This window comes from Rhodotorula toruloides (assembly GCF_000320785.1).
Source record: "Rhodotorula toruloides NP11 unplaced genomic scaffold Scaffold6, whole genome shotgun sequence".
NCBI lineage: Eukaryota > Fungi > Basidiomycota > Microbotryomycetes > Sporidiobolales > Sporidiobolaceae > Rhodotorula > Rhodotorula toruloides.
In genome coordinates this window covers 656,066-672,022 of record NW_015622966.1, presented here as the reverse complement: position 1 = coordinate 672,022, position 15,957 = coordinate 656,066, and the positions used below count along the sequence as shown (strand labels likewise).

General features: G+C 61.2%; 8 protein-coding genes across 8 annotated transcripts; 5 read left to right on the top strand and 3 right to left on the bottom strand.

Annotated features, from left to right (window-relative positions):
* Positions 1-472: 472 nt before the first annotated feature.
* Positions 473-1,622, top strand: RHTO_07344 (pre-mRNA-splicing factor ISY1; the record flags this gene model as incomplete). Its single annotated transcript, XM_016421002.1, has 4 exons — positions 473-668; positions 730-904; positions 982-1,184; positions 1,270-1,622. 4 exons carry the CDS (start codon positions 473-475, stop codon positions 1,620-1,622), a joined length of 927 nt encoding a protein of 308 aa, XP_016274729.1.
* Positions 1,623-1,719: 97 nt separating this feature from the next.
* On the bottom strand, positions 1,720-3,589 carry RHTO_07343 (mitochondrial GTPase; the record flags this gene model as incomplete). The annotated part of the gene is made up of 6 exons (XM_016421001.1): positions 1,720-2,519; positions 2,572-2,844; positions 2,903-3,022; positions 3,084-3,183; positions 3,237-3,475; positions 3,535-3,589. The coding sequence occupies 6 exons, from the start codon at positions 3,587-3,589 to the stop codon at positions 1,720-1,722; spliced, it is 1,587 nt and encodes a 528-aa protein (XP_016274728.1).
* A 207-nt stretch (positions 3,590-3,796) lies between these two features.
* RHTO_07342 (uncharacterized protein) lies at positions 3,797-5,284 on the top strand (the record flags this gene model as incomplete). The annotated part of the gene is made up of 7 exons (XM_016421000.1): positions 3,797-3,836; positions 3,924-4,150; positions 4,214-4,344; positions 4,398-4,988; positions 5,044-5,074; positions 5,135-5,195; positions 5,256-5,284. The coding sequence occupies 7 exons, from the start codon at positions 3,797-3,799 to the stop codon at positions 5,282-5,284; spliced, it is 1,110 nt and encodes a 369-aa protein (XP_016274727.1).
* A 127-nt stretch (positions 5,285-5,411) lies between these two features.
* Positions 5,412-7,581, bottom strand: RHTO_07341 (amino acid transmembrane transporter; the record flags this gene model as incomplete). The annotated part of the gene is made up of 9 exons (XM_016420999.1): positions 5,412-5,432; positions 5,488-5,584; positions 5,643-5,719; positions 5,781-6,490; positions 6,546-6,859; positions 6,919-7,091; positions 7,152-7,271; positions 7,331-7,338; positions 7,401-7,581. 9 exons carry the CDS (start codon positions 7,579-7,581, stop codon positions 5,412-5,414), a joined length of 1,701 nt encoding a protein of 566 aa, XP_016274726.1.
* A 206-nt stretch (positions 7,582-7,787) lies between these two features.
* Positions 7,788-10,025, bottom strand: RHTO_07340 (ubiquitin carboxyl-terminal hydrolase 16; the record flags this gene model as incomplete). Its single annotated transcript, XM_016420998.1, has 6 exons — positions 7,788-7,879; positions 7,933-8,476; positions 8,528-8,920; positions 8,972-9,484; positions 9,538-9,602; positions 9,659-10,025. 6 exons carry the CDS (start codon positions 10,023-10,025, stop codon positions 7,788-7,790), a joined length of 1,974 nt encoding a protein of 657 aa, XP_016274725.1.
* Positions 10,026-10,414: 389 nt separating this feature from the next.
* RHTO_07339 (uncharacterized protein) lies at positions 10,415-11,345 on the top strand (the record flags this gene model as incomplete). Its single annotated transcript, XM_016420997.1, has 2 exons — positions 10,415-10,840; positions 10,902-11,345. The coding sequence occupies 2 exons, from the start codon at positions 10,415-10,417 to the stop codon at positions 11,343-11,345; spliced, it is 870 nt and encodes a 289-aa protein (XP_016274724.1).
* A 1,900-nt stretch (positions 11,346-13,245) lies between these two features.
* On the top strand, positions 13,246-14,190 carry RHTO_07338 (uncharacterized protein; the record flags this gene model as incomplete). The annotated part of the gene is made up of 2 exons (XM_016420996.1): positions 13,246-13,692; positions 13,768-14,190. 2 exons carry the CDS (start codon positions 13,246-13,248, stop codon positions 14,188-14,190), a joined length of 870 nt encoding a protein of 289 aa, XP_016274723.1.
* Positions 14,191-14,709: 519 nt separating this feature from the next.
* On the top strand, positions 14,710-15,657 carry RHTO_07337 (uncharacterized protein; the record flags this gene model as incomplete). Its single annotated transcript, XM_016420995.1, has 2 exons — positions 14,710-15,165; positions 15,226-15,657. The coding sequence occupies 2 exons, from the start codon at positions 14,710-14,712 to the stop codon at positions 15,655-15,657; spliced, it is 888 nt and encodes a 295-aa protein (XP_016274722.1).
* Between the last annotated feature and the right edge of the window lie 300 nt (positions 15,658-15,957).

Here is a 15,957-nt window from a genome sequence, read left to right as displayed (position 1 = left end):
CGCTTCGAGCGACGGGGCGAAGGGAAGATGACCTTGCACCACACCGCGTCCATCGTGCACGCTCGCTCGCTGAAGGAGTCGAAGAGCTAGTCACGCTTGTCAAGAGCTCTTGCACGCGCTCATCGACCCGCCCAGCTTCTCCAGCCGCTTACCCCGTCCTCATCACCTCGTCGACCCGTCGCCGTCTCATCCGCTGCGACAACTCTTCTGAGTGCCCTGTGAACAACCGTACAGGTACGTACAGCTGCCCAGATCCAGCTTGCAATGGGCAAGTAGCCCCGCTAACCGGCCGTCAATCGTTTCTCACCTCTCCCTCCTCGTTCCGTCTGAACACGCTCCTCGTTGCGACACCCTGCACCGACCTCGCCTTCCGTTCATCAGCTCACAGTTCCGCCCCTCCACCCGCGCGCGCCCCAACTCGCGGCTCCTCTCCTCCCCTTCTTCACGCACCACCCCCTCCAGCTAATCCACCATGGCACGCAACGAAGAAAAGGCGCAATCGATGCTCTACCGCTTCCGCGAAGCGCAAGCCGCGGAACTCGGTCTCTCGCAGAGGACGGACCGGCGACCGCGCGTTGCGTCGAGTTGTAAGGACCTGAGGCAGTGCGAGAGGTGGAGGGGAGAGATCCTGAGGGAGATCAGTCGCAAGGTTTCCAAGATTCAGGACGGTGCGTGCACGTTTGACTGAGCGGGCGAGAACGAGCTGACGGGCGACGTCGGTCGAAACAGCCGGCTTGACCGACTACGAAGTGCGCGACTTGAACGACCAAATCAACAAGCTGCTCAGGGAGAAGTACCACTGGGAGAACCAGATCATTGCGCTCGGCGGTGCCAACTACAAGCGGGCGGCGGGTAAGATCACGGACGCGGATGGGCGGGAGGTGCCGGGTCAACGAGGGTACAAGTGAGTGCTGCTTCCCTTGGTGCTTCGCGACCTACGACTCTTACCTGCCGTGAGCTGACGCCGGAACGTGCTTTCAGGTACTTCGGACGCGCTCGCGATCTGCCCGGCGTGCGAGAACTCCTGAACGCCTCGGCCGCCGACAACGCCGAGCTCGAGTCGTACAAGACGGTCAAGGCGACCATGTTTGACAACGCGCCTCCCGAGTACTACGGCAACTTGGCGGAGCAGGGAGAGGAGGGGAAGCGGTTGCTCGAGGCAGAGGCAAAGGCGGAGCAAGCAGGTGCGTATCGTCTCGTGGCGCCCACGGGTCACTTGGTGCTCTCGCTAGCATACTGATCAGTTTCCACCATCGCTTGTACGCACAGCGTGGGAGGAAGCGGTCAGCAACCTCGAAGACGAGATCGAGGACGTCCCCTCCATTCCTCTTCCTCAACGAACGACCATCTCCCTCGCACCTCCTTCAGCCGAACCCGATGCCGCCGGCAAGCGAAAAGCACCCGCCTCGGCAGCAAGTAAGAAGAAGACTAAGCTGGCGGACGGGTCGGCAGCAGCGAGTCAGGCGGGATCAGCGGCGGCAGCAGGGTTCGAGAGCATCTTCACGGCGGACCAGCTGCAGCCTCCGAAGCTGCTGAGTGCGGAGGAGATGGAGAAGGCGTTGGTCAAGAGGCAGAAGGAGATGCTGCTCGAGGAGTACGGAGTTGATGGCGAGCAGCAGTAGGTTTCGCAGCGAGCTTGCCCGCCTTGTTGTTGCAAAATACCCGGCGGTCAACTGCGCATACGGAGGAGCCATGTTGAGGCTCTATTGCTCGCATGCTCTACTTCCTCGACTTCCGCCGCTTCCCTCCTGCCTTGGGCGGAGGCGGTCTCCGGGGCTTCCCGAAGGAAGACGGCTTACCCTGCACCCTCGCCTGTTTCTGCTGCCTCAGCGCCTCGTGCGCCTTGAACTTGATCTCGCTCTGCCTCTTCTTTCCCGCCTTCTCGTCCTTGCGAGTCTGGTTTGCCGAGCGGAGGTCGGCCGAGGAGGAGAGGCGATGGAGGTAGCGATAGTAGGCGGCGACCGTCGAAGAAACGGGAGGTTCGATGACGGAGGCAGGAACGGCGGGAGGCAGTGGCGCTGCTGGAGTCGAGTCCTCGGATGCCGCCGTGTCTGCATCGAGAGAGGCGAGAAGATCCGTAGTCGAGTCGGGGTCCGTAGGTTCTGTCGATGGTGCTTCAGGCGGCGGCGCGGTGACGTGCGCCGCCTCAAGCGCGCTCCCGGCGATGACGGGCTCCTCAACGACTTCGGCTGGCTCCACGTACGGAACCGGATCCCGACTGAGAAAGCTCGACCGCTCCTCCGTCCGCTGCCACAGATACTTCTTCAGCTCGCCCTCGCCAATCGTCACCATCTCCTTGTCGTCGTCGACCGCCTCACCACCACGTCCGAGCCCGTCGAGCGTCCATCGCCCGAGCTTGCCTTCGCGGAAAGCGCGAATCAGCCAGCGTCCGGCGAAATCGGTGTCGGGGATCCCACCGCGCTGCATCGCCGATAACCGTCGAGCAAGCGCCGAGTAGAACTCTTCGGGGTCTTCGAGAGGTGTGCCGGACGGAAGCGCTAGCCGTCGCCAGAGTTCGTCTGCGCGAGACGAGGTGAGCGTCTGCGCTGACGAGAATGAAGTTGAACGCACCGTTGCTCCACCCTTCGTCGCGCATCTCGTGCCGCAGCCGCAACCGCCACAGCAAGTACTCGCCAACCAGCTCCTTCTCGAACAGACTCTCCTTGATCCCGCCCGTCAGCGCCAGCTTCATCGCCGCTTCTTGTCCATAGACGCCCTTGCCGAGGTACGGCACCATGATGCCGGGAGTGTCGTAGATGTATACGGGCGGAGAGGTCGCGATCTTGATGACAGTCGATAACCGGCGAGTGTGACCGGGTTCGGAAGAGGTCGAGGCGGCTTTGCCTGCCAAACAGGAGGATCAGTTGTATCGCAGGCAAAAAGATGGCCGGACGGGACGTACCTCGGCCGACGCCTGTTCGTCGCAGCGCATTCAAGATGCTCGACTTGCCAACATTCGGCATTCCCGCCACGAGCATCACGATCTTGTCGTCCGGCCCATTCAGTGGCCGCTTCGCCAGTTCTGTCGACGCAGACAATTCTTGAGAAGCGGCAAGCGACAGAAAGAAAGGGGACCAACGCACTGATAGCGGTTCGAAGCAACTTCCGCACCCCTTCGTCCGTTCTCGCATCCGTGAAGAGGACATTCTCCTCGCCTTGATGAGCCAGTGCCCGCTTCAGAGGCTATGTACAACAGCAGTCAGCTGTGTTCGCCAAAAGAAAGCCGTCTAACGCACTTCTCGGAAGCAGTCCTGCGCCAAGTCCGTCTTGTTGTACACGATCAGCCGCTTCGTCCCCAGTCCTGTCAGGTTCAGGTTGGACCCGATTCCTTTTCCCGCCTGCTCCGCCAGTAGCCGTTCAAACGCCGGATTGATCGAAGTGAGGGGGACACGGGCGTCGCGGGTCTCGATAATGAGGTCGAGCGAGCGCTTCTGGACCATCTCGGTGATCTCGCGCAGTGCGCGGTGCATGTGTCCTGTCAATCCAGCGTGTCAGCATTCCGCACGGCCCCACGAGCGGTGAGAAGAGGCGCACCGATGTACCATGTCTGCGGCAGAGAAGGGAAGACGAACGGCGGCACGGGCGCCATTGTCGTTCGGCGGCTCAGTCAAAAAGATGCCAGAGGCCTTGCAGAGCAGGTTCACGAGTCTAGCGAGCCGTTGTGAGCCGTTGTCGAGTGGCAGGTTCAGGTGGAAGAGGTCCGCACAGCCTCGCGAGCGAGTTAGACTCCGCTGCATCGCTCGTCGCGCTTCGTAGGGCTTGACAGGCTGCTGAGACTGCTGAGTCTGGAGTCGGCATGAGTACGAGCAGCTTTGCCGGGGCGCCCGTGTCCAAGGGTGCGTTCTCTCCATCCTCATCGGTTCACGAGGAGGAGTCGACGACAACGGCTGCTGGCGGGCTGACAAGCCTCCGGACGCTCGCAGCATTGCTTTCAGTGGCAGTGGCGTGCTCCATCGTGGCTGCCGTGACCTCGACGCAACACCTCTTCCACCTTCCCCTCGTCCCGCACCTCATCCGCGACCACCAGTTCTACCGACTCCTCGCACATCACTTCGTCTATGCGAATTCGGCTGAATTGCTACTGGGCACGCTGCTGTTGTGGCAGACGAGCGCAGAGGTGGAGAGGCTGTTCGGGACTCGCAAGTTCGCGGTGCGTCTTCAGCCAGATTTGGGCGCCCCTACAAGCCGGCTCACGTCGTCTCTGGTCCCGCAGAGCTTCCTTGTCGTGACGACCGCCCTCTCAACTGCCGCGACGGCGGTCACGCTGCTTCTTGGCGCTCGTCTGACCCGAGGCCAATTCAACTTCTTTCCTTCCGGACCTTTCGCGGCTACTGCTGCTATACTGTACGCTCTTGTGTTGTCACACAAGATTTATACAGCTGACTGTGCATCCACAGGTATCAATCTCATCGCCTTGTCCCGCCATTGTACCACTTCCGCCTTTTCCACCCTCTCCTTACCTTCAGCAACCGCTTCGCAATCTACCTCCTCGCTGCCCTCCTCTTCACTTCAAACCTTCCATCCTCCGCCATCCTCTGCCTGATCGGTATCACCTCCTCCCTCGCCTACACCTCCGACTTCCTCTCGATGCGAAGATACCGCATCTCTCGGCGAGTCTACAAGTCCCTCGCCCGGATAGGCGGACTCGTGTTCCGCACGGATGATGGAGCGCGGATACGGCGAGGGACGGCAGTGACGGCGGAAGAAGTGTTGTTGCAGTCGCTTGCGGCGGCGCAAGGTGGAGCAGCAGGAGCGGTCGGAGGTGGGCTGGAAGCGAGCGCTTTGCGCGGTCTGGCACAACGAGCGGCTCAGCCAGCGGTAGAAGCGACGGCGCCGACACCTGCGCCAGCGGAGACTGCGGAACCTCCACAGACTCCCGCCGCACCGGCGTCGACTTCGCCTACAACGCCGTCCAGGGCGCCGCGCATGGGTTTCTTGCGGCAATGGCAGGCTGGATTGACGGGAGCGCCGGAAGGACCGACGGCTGCGTGCGTCCGCTGAACTCTAGTGCTTGAGAGAGTCGCTGACCGCCTTTGCGCGCAGGCAAATCGCCGAGTTGACCGCCATCTTTCCCGTAAGTCTCGAGTCCATTCAAAGGGTAGCGCAGTGCCCCTGCTGACGCTTTCTCCCGCAGCATCACACGCGGCAAGCGATCGTCACCGCCTTGCAGGAGAACGAGCTGGACGTAACTCGAGGTGCGTTCCCCAGCTACCTCAGCGTCTCAGTCCCGATACTGATCTTTCCAGTCTCGACAGCTGCCGAAGCGCTATTAGCGGCTAGCTGAAGAACCTGCGAAGACTATACTGGTACATTGCTCGAAATCCTTGCGAGAGGTGCGAGTCTATCCCGACGAGATACTACGAAGAAACATGCGAGAGATGCGAGGTCTACATCTCTATGGCGTCTAGAGTCTAGAGAAGAGCGTTGAGGACCTGCAGAGACGGCTCGTCAGCTTGCGGTCGCAAGGCAGCGAGATGGAGAACGCACCTTTCCAACCTTGGTCTTCGGCTCAGGCTCCTCATCATCGTCGCCTGCTCGAGAGCCAGAGACAAAGTCGAGATCGGCGAGCGGCGTGCGTGCCCATCTGCGGAGAGAGAGCGTCAGTCTCGCTAGAGGGAGGTGTGAGAAGGGATGTAACGCACTCGCTCCGGGGCAGCTTCCGGATGTAGCGCTTCCAGACGTAGACCGTAACGTACGTGAGCGGGAAGAGGGCGATGGGCTGCGAAAGCGGGACAGTCAGTAACGAACAGAGAAGGAGGAAGACGAGCACGGGGACTGACGAGGTAGGAAGTGATAAAGTCGGCCGTGTTCCAGTGGCCTTTGAGGAAGACGGTATACTTGCTGAAGATGAGGACAATGACGATCATGCTGAGGGCGTAGTAGGAGAGGTACGGCTGGAAGGGCGCGCGGTAGGCGAACTCGCGGCGATTGAGTCCCTGGGCCTTGGCGCCCCAGTAGAAGCGCAAGTAGACGATCAGGATGGATCCCCAAACGAGTAGGCCGCACACGCTCGTCATGTTGGCGAACCAGCCGAAGACTTCGCCTGCGCGTCCTGCGCCGGCACTCATGAAGGCGAGGAGGGCGAAGAGGACTGCGACGCCGACAGCGGGGACAGGAACGCCCCACGAGTTTGTGCGCGCAAAGACTCGGGGAGCGTTGCCCTGGAGGGCGAGTCCGTGAAGGCAGCGAGACGAGGTGTAGACGTCCGATGAGGCGGCGGACCAGGCGGAGGTCAAGATGGCGGCGTTGACGATTGAGGGAAGAGCCTTGATGCCGGCGTCCTTGACGGCGATCACGAAGGGGGAAGAGGCGGCGGTACCGTCCGAGAGGTTCAGGCGCGGGTCGGCGGACGAGACGAGGAGGCCGATGACGGTGACGGAGCAGACATAGAAGAGGACGATGCGGACCCAGACCTTCTTGATCGCGGACGGGACGGTCTTCTTCGGGTTCTTGGCCTCTGCGGCCGCGATAGCGACAATCTCGGATCCGACTGCGATGGGAGAGGGTCAGCGGCGTGGGCTGTATAGACTGTGACGCTCACGCACTGTACGAGTAGGCGCTCTGCAAGAGCACGGTGAAGAAGCCGAGGAAGCGACCCTTTGCGCCGGCAATCCCGAGGTACTGCACGAACGGTCCGGGGTTCTGCCAGTACTTTCCACCGATGACCTCGCCGCTAGGATCGCCACCGGCCGTGAGGACGATACCGAGGATGATGAGGCCAAGGATGGTGACCATCTTGATGGACGCGAACCAGAACTCGGTTTCGCCGTAGACGCGCGAGCCGCCAAAGTTGATCAGGACGGCGACGAAACCTGTGACGGCGATCCAAACTGCTGGGCTTGTGTGGTTGTCCCAGAAGCTGCGGAGGGAGACAGGTGAGCCGAAGCGAGATTTGGCAGGGGAGAATGCAGTACGCACGAGATCAAGACCGCCGACGCGCTCAGTTCCGCCGGCATCGCAAGAAGCCAGTCGTAGAGGTACCAGTATCCGACGCAGAAGCCGAAAGGCTTGTCGACGAAGCGAGCTGCCATCGTTACGCATCCGCCAGGAAGGGGAAGCTGCGCCGCGACTTCTCCGAGGGCGACCATGACCTGCACGTCGTCTTTCGTCAGACATCGCCGCAGTGAGGGAAGAAGAGTCGAAGAACGCACGGAGTAGACGATCGTGCCCATGATGCTGTAGCCGAGAAGGATTCCAAGCGGACCGCCCATTCGCAGGGCGTTAGCGGTTCCGAGGAAGATTCCCGTTCCGATGGCGCCGCCTAGGGAGATCTGTCAATCGTGCGGAAGTCAGAGAAAGCAGGAAGACGACGGAGACGATGCGGACGAACCATTGCCACTGCGGCGAGGAGGAAAGGTCAGCAACCGTCTCGCACGACGACGTGAAGACGGTTCACACACCATGCCGCGCCTTCATTGACCGCTGCAGTTCCTCTCCCGACCGCACCATGCCGACCTCTGTCGCGTCGGCTGCGACGATGCCCTTCTCGACATCCTTGACCTCGTCGAATCCGCTCGTGTTCCGTCGCAACACGCCCGTCTCGCCGTTGAGAGAAGCTGGTCGGACGTCAGAGAGTGCCATCGTCGTGTTCTATCGCTCGAGAGGATACCGCGTGTGGCGGGTTGCCGTTCGCTGAGCCTGGAGTTGCAAGTCGGGGACGAGGGGGAGATAGAGGGCGCCGCAACCGCGAGTGCGTGTGGCTGTCGAGAGCTGTTGTGCAGGAGTGCAAGCGGGTGTGTGCAAGTCAGGAGACAACCCAGGCAAAAGAGTCAGCCGCCCTCGCTTCCTCAGCTCGGGAAAACCTTCAGAAATTCGCATCCAGCCTGGCGACAGGCGCGGGTCCCCTCCTTCGGCGCCTCGTCGACGTTCTCGCCACGAGCTTCGGCAGCGAGGGAAAACGTGTTCACGGCGATACCAGCGGATCTACCGCACCCCCGCCGTCCCCGCCACCGTCGACCTCGACAACCTCACTCTGCGCCCGACTGCTGCTCGCCCGCCAACTCTCGACAACCCGCGCCTTGGCCCCCTTCATCAGCGCATCGAGCCTGTCGAGCCCAGCGTTGTCCGACGACGCCGAGTCGTCCGCCTTGAACCGCTCGTAGAAGAGCAGGAACGGGTTCGCTCGCAGCGCCTCGTTCACGCTCGACGGGTCCACCGTCTCGTCCGAAATGCGGTACCACTCGGGCAATGCTGCCTGAGTGGTAGAGTCGCTGTCGGCGTCGAGAAGGGGCCGCCGGCGGAAGGCGACGTAGTGCCCGAACGAGTGGCTGCCGTAGTGGACGACGAGAGACGAAAGCCGGTAGACGTCCGAGGGCGGTGGCGGCGAGTCCTCCGTGGTCGAGCGTGGCTGGGTACCGTCGCAGAACGGCGAGACGTTGAGGTACTCGGGAAAGGTGACCTGGCACGAGTTCTTGATCGGCCCGGCGTAGCTGTAGTGCGTCGACCGGTTCAGATGGATCATCAGGATGTCGGGCGTCTGCAAATCGAGCTGTCAGTGATTAGAGCAAGTTAGTGAAGATGGACGCACCCGCGCAAACCGAACAAGCTTTCCCGCTGCCGACCCGCTCCTCTCCATCTTGACGTCCTCGCCAAACTCTTTCTCCCAGTCGCCCGCGTCCACCGCGCTCTTCACCTTGTCCACGAGCTTCTGCATCTTTCTCCGCCGATCCTTGCGCGAAGCCGTCATCGTCTTGGCCTTTCCCTCCGTCGTCGCTTCAGGTGGCAACTCGAACGGGTTCTTCGATTTCGCTGGAGGCGGCGGAGAGGACGCGCGGTCGGACGAGGCGGTCAGGGCTAGTCTGTCTCGCTGGCCTTCGAGCTTGGCGAGCGTCGCAAGCATCGCGCATTTCCGGCAGTCGTATTCCGAGATGAGGTCGGTTTTGGTGTACTCGGCGAGGAGGTCGTATAGCGAGCAGGAGGTCTGCGAGCGAGGTCGTTAGCACGGTTCTGAGGAAAGAAGCGGGGCACGCACCACGGCAGGCACCTGCAGCATCAACAGCTCCTCCCCCTCATGCCGCGTATCCCGCACATAACCGCACTGCATGCACTTGATCCGCTGACTCCTCAGCCAAAACCACGGGTCCGTCGCACCTCTTCGACTGCGCTTCTTCGAGACGGTGATGCCCAGTCCCGACTTGAGTTTCGCGACCTCCTTCAAACCCGATCCAGCTGCTTCCGCCCGCTCTTGCGCAGAGAGGACTTTCCCCGCTTCTTCCTCGACCGCGTCACGAATCATGCCCCACAATTCGTGCGCGTCTTGCTGATCTGAGCTCGCTAGCAGTCGTCGGCGAGAAGGAGAAGAAGCGGCGAGAGCGTTGGCGAGTTCGAGCGGGCGGAGAGGAGCGGGACGGGAGGTTGAGGGTGTGTTGAGGGCTTCGAGGGTGTCGAGGAGAGAGTCGGAGACCGGGGTGGGAATGTCGAGCGAGGTGGCCGAGGAGACGAGCTGGTCGAGGTATTCGAGGAGGGAGGGAAGGGAGGCCAGGGACTGCGCAGAGAGGGTCAATATCGCTCGTTCTCGAGCTTGAGGCAGGAACGCACCTGCAGCGTCGCATTCAGGAAGCACAGATTGCCTGCGGCATTCAGCAAGCCCGGGAAGTACTGGCCTGAGCGAGGAAGAGCATCAGATCCGCCTGAGAACGGAGATTCGAGCCGAACGCACCTCCTCCTTCGGCCCGCAACTTGCCCTCCTTCGTATCCCTGTACCGTCTGACGAAGCTCCCATTCTCGCCAGTCCCGTCTGCGGCAGCCTTGAGCGACGCCAGCCCATTCCCGCTCGCCATGCCCTTGTCCCAGTCGAGCTTGACCAGCCCGCTCTTCCCGAGCAGCGACGACACGCCGAGGGACGCCATCTCCGTCAGTGCGTTCAGCGAGTCAACTGGCGCGGTGAGCGGGTCGAGTCCGAGGTAGTAAGATGACGCGGAGAGCGCGACGAGGAGGATAAGGAGAGCAGAGGCGACGGTGCTGAAGAGGGGCTGTAGGTCGACGATGGCGTATTGATCACTGGCAACGTACGGCGAGTAGCTCATGCTCTGTCCATCGCCGTCGTTGTCGAGCGTCGCAAGCTGAGGAGGACAGCGCACATCTCTCGCTCACGACGCTCACTCGACACGCTCAAAGTGGCTCAGAACGCTTGCTGGGCTTGTTGAATACTGCTACTAGCCACGCCAGACTGCCACGCCGTGCTCCCACGTCGCTTGTTCCCCTCCTCGCCTTCATCAGTTGATCCGGATTCGAAGGGCTTTCCTCCTTCTTCTGCTCGCCGGACCGGTCTAGCAGGTGCGTACAGTCACTCGCACACCAACCTGGTACGACGGCTGACCCGCTCGTCCCGCAGCTCGCCCGCAGACTCAGCTGCTCCCGCCTCGCTTCGACCGGTCCTCTTCGCAACCTCGCCCAACAGTCACAGACGATCAACATGTGCCGCGCCGTCACCTGCCTTAGCTACTGCATCGCCGTCACGACCAAGTCTCTCCTTTTCGCAGCCGATGCGCAATCGACTCTCGAGCCGACCTTGCGCTTCCTCGACCTCGTCTCGCTTCGGACGGAGCAGGGCACGCTGAAGGCGCGCTTGCCCAGGCCGCTTGAGCTGAAGGCTAGCATAGTTGAGCAGTTGCCCGTCCAGGTTTGGGCACTTATTCGCCGCGAGCTTGTCAACCTCGAGCTTGAGCGGGCGGAGCAACGGATTGCGGATTCGTTAACATGCGGCGACTGCCGCTGGGAGATGGATGAGGCTGGCGAGGTTCCGAGGTGGAACTTCCCCGACTTTCCGGAAGCTCGTCACTGCTACGCTTGTTGGGAGTTTGGCGAAGACTTCGAAGGCATCAAGCAGACACGACTCTCGGTGAGTGCTTGGCTGCCCTGTGTGCTCTCGATTGCAACTAACCTTTTGTATGTTTCCGCAGACGCTCATCAGTCAGCTCCTACGCCCGTTCGGTCTCACTCTGCCAGCCTGTGTCCCGGTCATCGACTACGTCTTCCGCGACGAGAGACCGCCTCCTCTCCTCGCCGACTCGCGCACCGCAGTGTTCATTTCGCTGAAACCAGCACAAGGATCACGCCCACTTGCATCCAGTACTAGCGCAGGTGAATGGGACGAACGAGACGAGCAGGGCGTCTTCGACGTGTCCTTCGCCCTGCCGCCCGGCGCCGATCAACGCTTCCATCGGCTTGTCTCACAGTACCACCTTCAGCCGGTGCGCATCACGGACGGTACAGTCGTGGTCGCCGGAACCTCGGACTACGAGAACTCTCCAACCCCTCTGTTCGGCAAGCGGGTCTTCCAGCGTGACAGTACCCCTCGCCCGCAGTGGAAGCTCTTCTCAGCTTGTGAGACGACGTGGAATTAGACTCGTCTGTTGAGTTGCGGCTTTGCAATGCACGTCTTTCTGCGCCTTCAGAGGTTGGACTTGCCGGCGGATGACCGCTTCCGCGACGCTCGTACGTCCTTTCCCCGATTGCACGCAGTAGTCCAGCGTTCCGCCACTTTCAAAGCTCATCAAGACAGCACGCCCTTCACGTCGTCACGCTCCGGCCGTCGCTTTCGTCGCCTTCTCCACATCTGCTCGCTCGCGCTTGAACGGCTGAGACCGAGAGCTACAACTGTCTGAAACTGTGACTGAACAGGCTGAACCGCCACGCCGTGCTCCCACGCCGCCTGTTCCCCTCCTCGCCTTCATCAGTCGATCCGGATTCGAAGCGCTTTCCTCCTTCTTCTGCTCGCCGGAACGGTCTTGCAGGTGCGCGCTACCAACTATACAGTGTCCAGGCACGATAGCTGACCCGCTCGTCCCGCAGCTCGCCCGCAGACCCAGCTTCTCTCGCCTCACCTCGATCTCACCTCTCAAGCGTCGCCCAAACAGCCTGCACTCCCGCCATGTGCCGCGCCGTCACCTGCCTCAGCTACTGCATCGCCGTCACGACCAAGTCTCTCCTCTTCGCAGCCGATGCGCAATCGACTCTCGAGCCGACCTTGCGCTTCCTCGACCTCGTCTCGCTGCGCATCAGGCGCGGGACCCTGCACATCGACGGTGAAGGCGCAGCAAGTACTTCCGCTATGAGCCGGGTTCCCGCCGAAGTCTGGGATGTCGTGCGCTACGAACTGATCGACATCGACATGCGCCGGGCCGGGCAGCGACTCGCGAAAGGTTGGCTTTGCGATTCGTGCATTGACTTCGTACCAGGCTCGCAATTGGTTTGGGACAACTCTAGGCCCGCTTGCGACGCTTGCTGCGACCTCAAGGCTGACTTTGCCGGCATCAACGGCTACAAACGCGCTTCGGTGAGCCGTCTGCCGTGCATTCGTACAAAACCTCTCGGTGCTGACGCTCTCTCGCCAGCTAATACAAAGGGTCCTTCTCCACCCTCTCGGCTTCTGCCTGCCAACCCCATACCCCGTCCGCGTCAACACTTCCCACGACATCAGCGAGCCGCCCCTCAAAACCGATTCTCGCACGGCCACGTTCATCGCGATCAAAGCGGCGTACGGTTGCGCTTCCGGCAGTACTCTGCGATGCAACTGCTGCGTTGGCAGACTGGGTGATCGCGACGAGCAGCAAGTCCTCGATGTTTCGCCGCAAGTTCCAAATGATGCGACGCGGCGCTTCGAGATGCTAGTAACGCGATACCACCTGCAGCCAGTCCAGGTCACTGACGGCACTATCAGTCACACGGACACGACTAAGGCGGAGCAGTATGCGACGCTCGGGCAAGGCAGACGAGTCTTCAGACTGACGACGGCCGTCCGTCCGCGCTGGAAACTCTTCTCGACGTGCGAGACTGACTGGTAGGCTACCTCGCGACCCCTTGCAATCCGACCCGCGTCTTCGAGCGTCTTTCTGGGCAGCAAGGTCTTCGCGTTCAGTGCTTTCCGCTCTCCCGGCCTCCGAAAGCTGCCCACTGTCTTGCCGACAGTGTAAAGGTCCTGAGCACTGCTTACATCGTGGCTCACCAAGCCTACCGGCTCGTTGCCCGCTCGCCCAGCGCCTCTCCTCCCTCTTCCACTCGCTCACTCTGCTCACTTCGCTCCGCTGGACTCTCTTGCTCCCCAAGGCTGCTTGTGATCGTGCCCGCTTGCCTCCAACCACTCCCGCGCACGCTCACGAGACTTCGACGCCGCCCGGCTCGTCTTCATCGCTTCATCAGTTCACGCGCCTCATTCTTCTGCTCGCCGGACCCGCAGGCACAGGTACGCTCGCAGCGACTTCCTGTCCTATCTTGAAGCTTGCTGACTCGCTCTCCGTACGCAGGATGTGCCGCGCAACGACCCACATCTTCTTCGGCTTGCCCATCCGCACCTGGTCGCTCGTTCCCGCCGCCGACGCCTGGCCAGAGCTCGTCAAGACGCTCCCCTTCTTCGACTTGATCACGTTGCGCATCTTGAACGGAACTTTCCAAGCTACTAAGCGCGGCGGCGGCTCCTCGGTGGTCGAAAGGGTTCCCATCGAGGTCTGGGACGTCGTCAAGCACAAGCTCGTCGACGTTGAATTGCAGGAGGCCAATGACCGGATCATGCGCGACCTCGAGGTTAACGACTGGAGCTGTTGGGGCTCGGGTTTGCGCAAACCCGGCAAATCGCTCGCAGGTTCCGCTCTTCCGCCATTCTGGACCGATATCTGCAGCGAAGCAGACCCGTGCGACATGTGCTCTGAGCCTCTGTTCTACTGGCTAATGGATCTGCGGGATGATGAGCATTCGGTGCGTCCGCAGTTTTGCTGCATCGACTTGTCGAACGAGTCGCTGGGCCAGGCGGCTGACTGTGCGGTTCTACAGAAGTTGCGTGCCTTACTCAGGCACTTCTCGATGTTCCTCGTTTCTGCGCGCCCGCTCACATGCGACGATTCCGACGCCGTAGATCTATACTCGGCCATGCACATCGCGCTGCTTCCATCTGACGGCAACCTCACTCCCATCTGTGTTGATTGCGGCGGAGATATGGACCCGGATCAGCAAACTGTGCAGGAGCTGGACCCAGCGTCCATGCTGACGATTGCTCGAGACGGCAGACGGCGCTTCTCACGACTCATCCGACTCCTCCATCTCGAGCCTCTGAGCATCAAGACCTTGCCTGACACGGAGCGGTTGGCAGGCGAGGGAGACGACTACATTCCGCGCAAACGCGTCTTTACCGACGTAGCCATCAACGAGATCCAACCCAAGTGGACGGTTCACTCGATCTGCAAGATGTTGTGGTGATCTGTGAAGTTGGGCGACTTCCCGGTGTCATCAGCTGTCTTCTTTGCGGCCTGCAACGGAACTTGAGCCGATACGACGGCGCTCGGAACGATCTACGATGCGGGAGACGGAGAGAAAAGGGACTTTCGACGCATCCTGGCTCCGTCCGCGACAGACTTCGCACTGGCTGGCTCATACGTGGTTTATCACGATGGCGAGCGACTCGGAAGCGTCGCTAGCACAGGTCGACGCTGTTCACTCTGCTCCCTCTAACCCTCCGTCTTCTTCACTTGCCTCTTCTCCGTACGCTTTCGCTAGCTCAGACTCTCTTGCTCCTGCTGTTGTCTCTATCCGGCTTCTACAGCTCTTTCAAGACCTCCCTCCCGCGTACAGCGCTCCCCTCGCTTTAGACCGCCGGCTCTCTCGACTTCATCAGTTCTCGCGCCTCTTCTTCGGCTCGCCGGATCCGCACGCACAGGTACGCTCGTGGTGACCTCAGGGATCGTACCGAAGCCTGGCTGACTCGCTCCCGAACGCAGGATGTGTCGCGCGACGACCCACATCTTCTTCGGCTTGCCCATCCGCACCTGGTCGCTCGTTCCCGCCGCCGACGCCTGGCCGAAGCTCGTCAAGACGCTCCCCTTCTTCGACTTGGTTACGTTGCGTATCCTCGACGGGACCTTCCGGGCTCCGAGGAAGGCAGACGCCGGACCTTCTGCAGTCGAGCGGGTTCCAGTCGAGGTTTGGGACGTCGTCAAGCACAAGCTCGTCGACCTTGAGCTGCAGGGTGCCAACGACCAGTTCATGCGCGACATCGGCGTCAACGACTGGAGCTGCTGGGGCTCGGGTCTGCGCAGACCTGGCAAATTGCTCGCAGGTTCCGCTCTTCCGCCTTTCTGGACCGACATTTGCAGCGAGGCAGAGCCCTGCATCATGTGCGGCGACGCCATCCTTCAAGTAAGGATCGTTTCGATCTGGCAGGGGAAGGCGGAAGAGGTGCGTTCGAAGGATGCATCGCCGTCGGGACAGATGCTGACAAACTTTGATGATCCGCAGAGGCTGCAAAGTCTGCTTCAAGCCTTCGGATTGCATGCTCCTGTTCGACAGACAATCGTTCGCGCCGACAAGAACTGGGTTGACCTAAGCTCAGCTACCTACGTCGCGCTGCTGCTACCTCCCGAGCAGAACAATCCCCTCGAGGCAGACTGCGGCGGTGACAGGTTCCCAGACCAGCAAAACTTTCTGCACATCAACCCCGAGATGATGACGAAGCTTGCACGCAACGGCCGTGAACGCTTTCGCAAGATCATCCACGACCTTCACCTCGAGCCGCTCTCGATGAGGGCACTCCCTTCAGAGCCATCGAGCCCGAGAGTACCGCCACCGCCCAACCAGCACTGGTACTTCAGGCGGGAGTTTACCGAGATCACGCCGACGGAGGCGAACCCAGCGTGGACGATTCATACGACCTGCGAAATGCTCTGGTGACCTCACGTCTCGCCCGTCGGGTTCCTCCAACTGTTGTGTCGTCGGGATGACCTCAACCCTGCAGCTCTGTCGCTTCGCAATGCACAACAGCTCGACCTTGGCCACCTCGAGAGAGTCGTCCACTTTACCGACGCGAAGGCCTCCGTCCTCTATGATCTCCGATTCGACGCGTCCATCCGTCCCTTCTGCGCCTGCACGATGTTTCCGAAGGCGTGCAAGTCGCCCTTTGCGGATGTGCTCCTGCTTGACCTTCCCAATCAATGATCCAGGACGATGCCGTAGGTCTACGCTGTCCGACCA